The sequence below is a fragment of the Malurus melanocephalus genome, unplaced genomic scaffold, assembly GCF_030028575.1.
Source record: "Malurus melanocephalus ecotype Western Australia unplaced genomic scaffold, MMel_1.1 scaffold_1440, whole genome shotgun sequence".
NCBI classification, from domain to species: domain Eukaryota; kingdom Metazoa; phylum Chordata; class Aves; order Passeriformes; family Maluridae; genus Malurus; species Malurus melanocephalus.
Genome location: NW_026624672.1, coordinates 23,280 through 35,245, shown reverse-complemented (window position 1 = coordinate 35,245; position 11,966 = coordinate 23,280). Strand labels below are relative to the sequence as shown.

Sequence of the window (11,966 nt, the reverse complement as noted above, 5' to 3'; positions counted from 1 at the left end):
TTTTAAGGTCAAAGGAGTCACTGATATGACTCAGTTATGGGGCTTTTATAGCCCTTTTTAGGGCCAAAAGATGATGCATTTACCTGCAAATGACCCTTTGTTCTGAAAGCAAATCTTCCCTTCAGCTCTTGGCAGTTGAATTTGTGTTCATTGACAGCACATGTCTCATCTCCAATATTCTGATTTATTTTTACATTTGTTACCTGATACCAAATAACTTTCTGGCTTTTTTTTTTTTTTTTTTTTTTTTTTTTTTTAATAGTGGACAATAGCAAAATATGCTCCTTTTTTTTTTTTTTTTAATAGTGGACAATAGCAAAATATGCTCCAAGATTTAATGGCTTTCAGCAGCAAGACTCCCAGGAGCTTCTGGCTTTTCTTCTGGATGGGCTTCATGAGGATTTAAACAGAGTTCATGATAAGCCATATGTTGAACTGAAGGACAGTGATGGTCGGCCAGACTGGGAAGTAGCAGCAGAGGTAGAGCTTCAAATCTTTGGTTTTGTGGTTTTTTTTTTAATTTCCTAATAAATTTTAATTTTTTTTGTGTTTTTTTTTTAAAATTTCCTAATAGTACTTATAGTTTTATTTTTTGTTAAATTGTTGATGAGGCTGCCTGTGGCAAGACTTTTAGGATTGAACCACCTTGATCTTGTCAGAGCTGTGATTTACAGAGACAATTCTACCTTTGAGCTGAAAATTAATTTTAATTATTGTAATAAAATTATGAAGATGATACTTCAAACTATTTTGAACAACTCCTCAAAATCCTGGAGTACCAAAATATTTCAAGATACCTGATAATCCCCTCAGAAATATTTTAAATGGTTGATTATTGTATTAATTCAGCTCTTGTAATTAAATATTTCCTGTTTACTAGAAATCAGTAAATAACTTGTGGAAATAATTTGACTCCCATAAAACATTGGAGACCAAGGAAGTGGCCTTCAGTTTCTAACTTTGTTTTGATTTTTTTGTGTTTCATTTCAGGCCTGGGAAAACCATCTGAGAAGGAACAGATCCATCGTTGTGGATTTATTTCAYGGGCAGCTGAAGTCACAAGTGAAATGTAAAACTTGTGGCCATATAAGTGTTAGGTTTGACCCTTTYAATTTTTTATCCTTGCCTTTGCCAATGGACAGCTACATGCACCTAGAAATTACAGGTGAGTGGTGTAAACTTGGTATTCCTAAAACCAAATTTGTATAAGTGGAACAGCTGTAAAAAATCAAATTTTGTATTGTTATTTACCAAGAATAATTCAGTCATTTTAATATAAAAGAGTACAAGAATTTCAAGATAAAACCTTTAAAAACTGAACATGCATAGCCCATTTTGAGCCTTAATTAAAGKATTTAATCCAGAAAGGTGTAAAATGGAAATTTTGAGGACTTTCCTTCTGTTCTCTCTCTTGTGGAGGTTGTCCTAAATCTGCCCAGAGAAAAAATCAGGGCTGGGGGAAAAATACAAAACAGGTCATGAACTGTGCTCTTAGGGATTGCTGGAAAAGAGGCAGAAGAAAAGATTATGAAAAAATGAAACAAATTTGGAAACCATTTTCTTGCCTGTGCAGCAAGAGATTTCCCGACATTGTGCCATTGCTGCAGACCTTGAAAATTGACTGGGAAAATAAAACAAATCATCCATTCAAATGGGGGGTGTAAAATATTTTCCAATAAGTGAGGAGCTGTAATGTATTATTGCCATGAAAACTCGCTGACCAATGTGCTTCTGTCCCCCTTTAAAGTAATTAAATTAGATGGTACCACTCCTGTTCGATATGGGCTGAGGCTGAACATGGATGAGAAGTACACAGGCTTGAAAAAACAGCTGAGTGAACTCTGTGGCCTCAAACCAGAGCAGATTCTGCTTGCAGAGGTGCATAGCTCCAATATAAAGGTAAAAAAAAAAAGAAAATTAATCATTGCTGCAATATGCTTTGGGTATTTTTGCTGCTTCTTCATTATTTTTAACATTAGAGTTTTGCTTACAAGAGCTGTGAAATAATTTAACTAAAAGTATGATGAAAAAAGCTTAGTTATCTCTCTAAATGAACTTTTATTTTGCTTTCAAACAGTGATTTGGCTTGCTGTAAATTGATTAAAATTGATTGCTAATGATATTTTTAGAAAAAAAATCACCTTGAGGTAATAAATCTCAATTTTTAATTTGAGTTTAAACAGTGTCAAGGCATCAGGGGCATAAATAATGACTGGCTGAGTTCTCTACAGTGTGTTTCCATGTAGATATTCCAGGTACTGATATTTCCAGATAGATTTTTTTTTTTTTGCTATAGATTAAAAGTGCTTGAACCAAGTGCTCTTGGTGTTTATAGAGAACCACTGATAATTCCTGCACAGGGTTTGGGTTACTCTGTTCCTGTGGAAGGGTGGGAGGGAGAAAGGAGCTTCTAAATGCAATTTTCAGGAAAACAGAACATTTTGGAAAGATAAAGGTGCTGAGCAGCTTTTCTGCTCTCCTGCAGAACTTCCCCCAGGACAACCAGAAGGTTCGGCTGTCTGTGAGCGGCTTCCTGTGTGCATTTGAGATCCCCATCCCCGGCTCCCCCAGCTCAGCATCCAGCCCTGTGCAGACAGGTGAGAGAAAATCAGCTTCCCCTGCTTGTTGGAACTGCAGAGAGCTCAGAAATTCAGGACAAAACTCGTTAAGTGAGGATTAAAGAAAGGACAAGTGAGGGTTGTGCTCGGCGTCCACCAGGAATGGAAAAGATAAAAGTTTGGGATCATTGATAATTTAATGATGGGTGATAATTTCATTGTGTGCCTGCAGAGATCTCAACGGGGCCATCAGCCAATGGAGCTGCCACCATCCTGATGAATGGGGATGTGTCCAAGCCCAGCCTCATTGCCAACGGGATGCCAAACACGGTGGTGCCCAGCTGGACCCTCAAYGGCCACGTGCCCTCGCTGGGGGACAGCCCCTGCACAGGCTACATCATTGCAGTCCACAGGAAAATGGTCAGTGGGATGCACCCTCATCCACACTTTGTGCCACACACTTGCAAAAAAAAAGGATTTTTTAAATCCATTTGATAACAGTACACATTTATGTTTGATATGGTCAAATAACCTCACTGTAACATCGTCAAATAGAGCTTTTTCAGTCAGTGATCCAAATTTGCAGCATTTAATATTGGAAGCATGGTTTTAATTGGAACAGTAGTTGGAAGGGTTTTAATTGGAAGAGTATTTTTAATACAATTAATGATTAATTTTAATTGCCAAGGYCTGAAATAAGTCACTAGGCCAGCAATACAAGTGACTGTTGTAATGTGAGTTCATGCCCCTTTACAACTGACTCCTCCTTTTGCCTCCACAGATGAGGACAGAGCTGTATTTTCTTTCATCTCAGAAGAACCGTCCCAGTCTCTTTGGGATGCCATTGATTGTTCCCTGCACGGTTCACACCCGTAAAAAGGATCTCTATGATGCTGTGTGGATCCAGGTTTCCAGGCTGGCCAGCCCCCTCCCTCCTCAGGAAGCCAGTAACCATGCCCAGGACTGGTGAGTTGGGCACTCAGCCCTGCATTTGAGTTGCAAGCAAGTCTAAGGCACTGTATTGTAAGATTTCAAATTGTATTCATTTGATTTCTGGTAGTAATGGCAATAATTAAAATGAAATCCTTTTTAGTGCAGTTAAATGTAGCTGCACTTAAAGGTTGGTTTTGTTCTCATCCGGTGATTGATGATTATTTATATCTGACAAATTTAAGCCACAGAAAGGCAGCTTTTAATAATTTATTATAACCAAAATTAGCATTTTAAGGGTTTTTTTTTTAAGTAATCATAACAAGCATGGGGCAGGAAGATAACTGCAGTGCTTGATGTTGTGTTCTCCTCTGTTTCAGTGATGACAGCATGGGGTATCAGTACCCCTTCACCCTCAGGGTAGTTCAGAAGGATGGAAATTCTTGTGCTTGGTGTCCCTGGTACAGGTAAATTGTCCTTTTCTCCATTTACAGCAGGGAATCACTCCAGCAGAAAGGTAATTTATGGTAATGGGTCTGTGGTACATTGCAGACATCACAGGTAATAGCAAACAAGAAGAATCTGCAATCGAATTTCACCAGAACTCTCTCCAGRCAGATTTGCACTGCAGCACAGCTTTTATGACGTGCAGAGCTGGAAGTTCTGCTGCCACAGAAACTTGAAATTAAGAGAGAAAGGATACTGTCCAAACCCTGTTAACCCCTTACAAGATTCTATGTGCAGCCTTGTTTATCCACAGACTTGGGTGGAGRTTCACACAAAAACAAATTTTTAGATATCAGTCTTTTAGTACCTATTTGAGTTCCTGTGCTGTTCAAGGGGTAAATTTTAAAATGGGCAAAAACCAAATTCACCCTGGAAGGATGCTTGGAATTTAGGTATTCAGGCTGTAAACTATTTTTTTTTAAATGTGTTTTATAGCTCTTAGAATTGTCATAGTGGAAATTACTTGTGGAGACAGAACAGTGAAGTTTTTTTGGGTCACAGCTGGGTTTGGTCAGCCCTGGTTCAGGATGGAATGGAARGGACCTTAAAGATCATCCCATTCCAAGCCCCTTCCATGCCCATGGACCCCTTTCCTTGGATCATTTGCAGGCAGATGGTTGAGCTCACCCAGCTGCTTCCATTTCTCACTCTACTGAAGTTTTGCAGTGAAAATGCAAATAACCCCGAGCATTGCTGTGTAAAAATGTCTCACACTGAGGGTGAGGCCTGGAGCTTGGAGGGTGCAGCTGTTACCAAACAAGGAGGAGAACTGAGTTCATGCCCAAGTGATTGGAGCTTTTTCTGACCACATCCACCTCTGTGTGCAGGTTCTGCCGTGGCTGTAAAATTGAGTGCTCAGAGGACAGAGCCTGTGTGGGCAACGCCTACATCGCCGTGGACTGGGACCCCACCGCACTGCATCTGCGCTACCAGACCTCACAGGAGAGGGTAAAACACCACAGAGCCCTCTGAAACACCTYCCATTCCATTTTTATTTATTTCATCCTTTTATATTTATTTATTTATTGTGGCCATTTTCTGTTAAACCAATGATAGAGCAGAATATTCTGGGTAAATCGATGTCTCGATGTCAGACCTCTTACGTGGTCTAATGGCGTGGAAGGGAAGCTTTTAAAGAACCACAGCAGTGCATTTGCTGTCTGTTGTGAGCTGCTTTTAAGCTAGCCAAAATATGTAATAATAAATGACAAAATATTTTAATTGGATAAATTTTCTATAACTATTTTCTATAACTATTATAATTTTCTATAACTATTTTCTGTAAACAGCTATGCATATGAATAAACCTTTTTCCTCACTGAGTCAACAAAATACTTACAGGTAACAACAAAATACCTTAAAGGTCAGCCTGTAGCTGGATTAATCTGGAACAACTGGTCTAATTTATGAGCTGAATCTATAAAGTTGTGCTTTATGGATAATTTATAAGCAGAGCCCMAGAATAAGGACAGTGAATGATTTTATCTGCCTCTTCATAACAAAAATGAAATAAAATGAAAGGAAATAAAATTTCTGCTAAAATTTGGAACATCTCATATTTATCTTTAATTCTGAAGAACCCTGTGTAGTTATTTGTGTGGGACTGTGAGGAGAGCCCTCTTCAGAGAGATGTGTGTGCAGTTCCAAGTCAGAGCCAGCTTTGTCTCCCTCCAGATTGTGGAAGAGCACGAGAGCGTTGAGCAGAGCCGCCGAGCCCAGGCAGAGCCCATCAACCTGGACAGCTGCCTGAGAGCCTTCACCAGTGAGGAGGAGCTGGGAGAGGATGAGATGTACTACTGCTCCAAGTGCAAAACTCACTGTCTGGCCACCAAAAAATTGGATCTCTGGAGACTTCCCCCTATTTTGGTACGTGCTCGTGTGATTTTCCTCCTCAGCAGCAAACCCAAAGCACATCGTTCCCAAATCTCACGTTGTCTTGCTCTGAATAAGATTTGTTTTGTTCACACTCTCAGGAGGGGCACTGGCTTTGTTGGCATTGTGCAGGCAAATAAAACAAACCTCAAATTCTTGTGAGTGCTTTTAGCTGCTCCCTGGCGGGAGTGGTGGTGGTTGGTGCTCGGTGTCAGCTGCTCTGACACAGCTCATGCTCGGAGGAGCTTCCCAGTGACACCATTAACACCATCTCTCCTCTGCATTTCTTATTTTTCCTATTTGGTGGCTTATTCAAAACAGATCACTTAATTGAAGCAACCTTTTCCACCATTTCCACATGAAAATATCAGTTTCATATTTTAGCAGCTCGATGCCAAAATCCAAACTGCCACACAGAGCGTCGTGACTGGTTTTATTAGCATACAACAAAATGTGTGTGTTTTGTGAAAAATTTCCCTTTAAACAGTGAAATTACTCACTGGGATGTCACTGTCCTCCTTCAATTTTCTCCACCATGTTTCTCTTCAGATCATTCACTTGAAAAGGTTCCAGTTCGTTAACGGCCGCTGGATAAAATCCCAGAAAATCGTSAAATTTCCCAGAGAAAATTTTGACCCAAGTGCCTTTTTGGTACAAAGGGATCCRAGTCATTTCCAAAGGAAGCAGCTCACCCTGCAGGTTGAGAGCCTTCCTGAAGCACGGACTGGCCAAGGGGACAGCAGGAAAACAGATCTGCACATCACTGGCACACCGGGAGAAGGGGACACGCTCAACAGGAGTCCATCCTCCCTGAACACTGCTGTCCTGAATAATGTCAAAGGTAGGCAATCACAGGGGAAAATTCCACCCCATGGAGGGGGAAATGTTATTATGTGCAATATTTTAATGTTTGGAGTTCTTTTTTTTTTTTTGCTGAAGAGGTGTGCTTACTTTGAAACATTTTTCAGTGAAGCTTTACCATAAAAATGAAAGAAAAATTAAAAAGTTGCTCAGTGACAGCAGATACTGGGATTTGGGTGAGTGGGCTGGGATAAGAGTGAGGGATGTGCTCCTTCATGAAAGACTTAAATTCATTAACTAATAAAAGAATTAAATTCTACTTTCTGGATGTATGGATGTGTGTGCACAATGATATGTTTTTATTTCTATGTATTACTCATCAGCTGCAGTGAAATAATGGGGTTTAATGTTTAGGTTTTTTTTAAGAAATCACTTTTTAGAAAGAAATCCACCCTATGTTTGAGCCTATTTTAATAATCTGTGTGTTTTCTGTCCTAGCATCTCCATCCTTGGGGAGGAAAAGTGGAACCAGCTGCCCTTCAAGTAAAAACAGCAGCCCCAACAGCAGCCCAAGGACTTTGGGGAGAGCCAAAGGGCGCCTGCGGCTGCCCCAACTGGGCAAAACCAAACTGTCCAACAGCAAGGAGAACCTGGATGCCAACAGGGAGAACGGCASCGAGCAGGAGCAGGGGGATGCTCTGACCAAAGGACAGGTTTTGGGGGGCAGCCAGAGCGAGCTGTACCCCAGCCAGGATGGCGAGGGGGCTCTGGCCAATGGATTCCTGTGGGAGCAGAGCTCGCTCAGCAACGGCGGCGTCAACGGCCAGGGGGACACCCAGAGCGAGGACGACGGCGCCGACGACCAAAGAGACGACGTCTGCGTCAACCCCATCTACAACCTTTATGCAATCTCGGTAGGTGGCTGCTCCCTGCTCCCTCCTCCTGGGGCTCTGTGCTGACCAAAGGCCTTGGTGGGGTTGGTGCCAGAGACAGGGGGCTGTAGGGAAGGAGGGCAAACATCAGCGCGGTGAATTCACCGTCAAACCGAGGATGAACAGTCCCTGCTGCGTTGTTCTCCTAAAGTCAGGCAGCTCCAGCTCTCTCCATTGTCGTGAGCCATTGTCATTCACAGATAATGAACTTGGCAATTGTTTATTGATGTTTGATCTTGAGTTTCTTYTCCTTTCCTTCAGTGCCATTCAGGAATTATGGGAGGGGGTCATTACGTCACTTATGCCAAAAACCCGAACAACAAGTGGTACTGCTACAATGACAGCAGCTGTAAGGTAAAGCACTGCTTTTTCTCATTATTTCATGTAATTATTCTAATTACTTCTAATAATTTTGCCTTGGTTATGCTGGGCTAAAGAAATTTTGAATCAGAAATTCTAGCTGAAGAAATTTTAGGATCACAGAATGGTTTGGGGTGCAAGGGACCCAAATCTCATCTCATTCCATTCCTCTGCTATGGCCAGGGACACCTTCTACTGAATCAAACATCAGACAAATATGAAAATTATTCATTTAAACTGTACCTGAGATACAGTTGCTTTTTCCAAGGTAACATCTGTTCATCAGCTGCCCCCAGGGTTAAAGAAAGATGGTTATTTTGTACAAATATGGCAAAATGATGGACAATGGAAAGCCAGGAATGCATTTCCATGATGGCAGCAGTTTGGATGCAATTAGGGAATACCTAGCTCTGACACTTCGGAGTATTTGCGTTCATCACTATAAAACTAATGTAATTAATGGAGCCAGATAACRAAGCGGGGAGACAGAAAATGGAATTCCTTGTGTTTCAGACAGTTAAAAATACACTTTTTGGGGCAGTAGCATGTGTTTGAAGTTCAGTGGCACTAACACAATGATCCCATCGCGTTTTTCTCCCCGTGCCAGGAGTTGCACCCGGATGAGATCGACACGGACTCTGCCTACATTCTGTTCTACGAGCAGCAGGGGGTGGACTATGCCCAGTTCCTGCCCAARATCGATGGCAAGAAGATGGCAGACACGAGCAGCATGGACGAGGACTTCGAGTCCGACTACAAAAAGTACTGCGTGCTGCAGTGAGCCTGGGCTGCCAGGGACTGCTGGGACAAGGGAGGGATTGCCCTTGGGGAAGGTGGGGCTGAGATAACRGAGTGGTTGTCGTTGTCCCCATGAGCTGAAAGCACAAAAAGAGCCCTGCTGAAGCAGTCGATATCCAGTAGTATCGTTTTGTTCTGTTTTCTCACTACACGCTCGAAACGTTGCCGATGTTGGACATCYGAGACTGCCACTGGCCTTTAAACCCGATGGTTTTGAGAAAAGCCAACCAGGACCAAAATAAGAGCTAAATTCAACAGTCCAAATAAGAGCTGAATGAAGTAGTGTAGAGTTTACCAACTGTTCTGACACCCCCCGAGGCTCTCGTTAGGTTTAAGGTAACGGGGAAAAACAATTTGTAGTGTTGTCTTTGGGCAACATGATATTGCTACCTCCTTTTTCCTGCAGTTTTATTGCATTTTATTGGCAAAACGGGGAAGGCAAGAGAAGGAAAAGTGCACAAATGGAAACAATTGTCATGGGGAAAAGAAGTTTCCAGTTTTGCCACCACTAATGTGTGTCAGTTGCTTTCTTTCTGTATGTTGGGAGCACAACCAAATCATCATTTGAGAAGAGATTTAATTTCTACACTTGAATGGTTTATTATATTTGTGTTTTCTCCACGTGTTGGCTGTGCGGATCAACATGTTTCAGGAATGGCTTTTCTGCCTGAAGAGYGCTGCCTCAAAACTTTTTTTGAGCTGCCTCGAGAAGAAACTTCAGGTTGGAGAGAGTAGTTGTGATTACACTCACGGTGTCTTAAAATGTGCACATTGCACAAAAAAAGTTCCCAGCTTTTGGAAGGAGAGATGCTTGAGCTTATGTTTCATGACTGGTGTTGCTTTTTAAATTTGCACTTTTGAAAACGCATCTGATTCAATTCAAACCCTCAGTTTGTTTTTTTTGTTTTGTTTTTTTTTTTTTTTGTTGTTGTTGTAAGGGCTCTGGAGTGAATGGCTGTGAATTTCCACTGTGTATTTCAAAGGAAGAAGCTGTGGCTGTCAGGTAGCTGTCGTAGCATTCATGGATGGAGGTTTTTTTTTTTTTATTATTGGTTTCCTAATTCAGTTTCTTGTTTTCAAAATTTGGTTGCCTTTTCAAATGATCTTTTTTTTTATGGTTACAACAGGTTATGCAAATTGTTGCAATTAAAGCAGACTTGCTTTCCATGCCCTTGCAACATGCTCTGAAATTCAAGGGGCTTCTTGCATGAGGGGAAGTGTGGCTGAGTCTTAGCAAAGACTGGAAAAAAAGAGGGTTGGTTTTTTTTTTTTTGAGCAGGCATTTCTTTCAACATTTTCAGTGTTCAATTGTTTGCATATCTGAATGAAGATAAAATTTTTCACACTTTAGGCCTTTTGTTCTTTGGCTGAATTTAAGCAGCTTATTAATTTTATCCTACATCATCTCCCCGGTTCTCTAGARTTTTGTACCTTCACTAACAAAACCGTTACTTCTGTGGTTCTCTGCAATTAATGTTTGGGTTCATTTTGGGGTGTTTGACAYGAATGCCAAACCTTCAGTGAGTTTCTCATTTCCAGGAGGATCTGGGGTTTATCCATTTCAGAAATGCTAGCAGCTGCTCTGGCTGCCTTTGCTCAGGCTGTGCCTCTTTGGGGACAGCAGATCTGGTCCAAAAAACCACTCTTGTCTTGCCTGCCAGGTGTTGCTCCTTATCCTCTATGGTMTTTTATCTTTAAAGTGGTCTGAACGTTGAGCCTAAAGAAAAGCAAACATGACTTGTGAATTTTTAGGTTAGAAGCTTTTTCAACACCCACTTGTCTACTCCTCCCTCCGCAAACTCCATGAAAAGTGAAAGATTTTCAACTGATTTACTTTAAAATGTTTTATTTAAGCAGGTAGCACAATCTACTAATGTTATTTGATCTTCTGTGTTTGTTACATTGGTTGTAATTAATTTTTTTAAATTAAATTAATTCAAGAATTAGTAGTAAATTTATTAAGTTAACTATTAACTACATTCACTTTGTAAATTATTGTATAAAACTTATTGACAATGCACTGACTTTAGAAAGATGTTAATGTACATAAATGCCTTGTAAATAAAATAGTGTTGATGTACTGGAATATGAGCTGTATTAAAACAAAGGTATTGGTAATTGTATATGGAGTGAACCTGTTTATCTGTAACTATATTATTCAAACAAATTAAATACTGTGGATGCAGATGAAGTGTCACTTCTTGTCAGATAATTTTTAATAACTCTTTTCCTGCTTTGAAGTGTCTGTGCTGCTTTCATGAAGCTTAAATGCCTTTGTCAGTCCCAAAGCCGAAGCGTGGGCGTTCATCCAGCAATTCTTCACAGCTTCTTCATTGTTTACCAAAGGTAAGCTGGGCATTTTACTGATGATAATAACAACATTTAATACTTGAAAACAATCCATTTGAGAGGGGAAGCAATCCCTCAGGCACAGGAAGGCTTTGCTGTGGTCTTTGGACAAGGATCTGCGGGTACCTGGTGTGCAGTGTCCCTGTACCACGTAGGCTGGGAGAGGAAAACCAGTCTGGGGCACTTCCTGTGGGCACCCAGGGACTGGGAGAGCCCCAGTGCACCCCAACCCTGTCCTGGCCAAGGGGGAAGTGAATCTGGGTGAGTTGGAAGCAGAGCAAAGTCTGCAGAGAGCCCATGGATGGAGCACGCATCACCGTGGTCCCAAAAGCACCGTGGTCGTGTTTGGCTGGAAATGAACCATTGKTCTGATTTGATGGTCCTTGAAGATGCTAAATGGGGATTTATCCAAGGATCAGCACGCAGCAGGATCCCCAGGGGTGATGGCAGAGAGTCTGTAGAGGTGATGGGATGGGAGCGCTGCTGCAGCACTGAGTGGTGACACTTTGTCATCACTGTCCCCTCCTCTGCCTGGGATCGATTCTCAGAATGATCAATGCCATTGGTACCAARTGTGGTCACCCCACGGTGTCATTGCAGTCACTTGGGCATTTTCAGTGCTGAAATGTAATTTCAGGATCAAGACTGTGGGCTGTAGTCGTTCCTAGTGTGAATTTTCCTCTGTTCAGGCTTTGAAAGTGCAGTTTAAAGATGAAAAGCTGTCATTACCAAGGATGTTCATCCGTGCTGTTGTCAGGGGTGAACTGACAGACAAACCCTGTCCTGGGACAGGAGGGACAGGAAGGACAGGACTCTGCAGGCCCTGCTGCTACAGAGCAGTGACCACTGTCCCCTTCCC

General features: G+C 41.6%; 1 protein-coding gene across 1 annotated transcript; it reads left to right on the top strand.

The window, feature by feature from the left end:
* Nucleotides 1–306: 306 nt before the first annotated feature.
* Nucleotides 307–10,968, top strand: LOC130586987 (ubiquitin carboxyl-terminal hydrolase 32-like; the record flags this gene model as incomplete). Its single annotated transcript, XM_057387932.1, has 13 exons — nucleotides 307–480; nucleotides 991–1,165; nucleotides 1,748–1,899; nucleotides 2,486–2,597; nucleotides 2,791–2,978; nucleotides 3,340–3,524; nucleotides 3,869–3,955; nucleotides 4,823–4,943; nucleotides 5,670–5,861; nucleotides 6,417–6,708; nucleotides 7,167–7,582; nucleotides 7,862–7,954; nucleotides 8,568–10,968. Coding segments are annotated over 13 exons (2,361 nt in total), but the record flags the coding sequence as incomplete, so codon positions are not given.
* Between the last annotated feature and the right edge of the window lie 998 nt (nucleotides 10,969–11,966).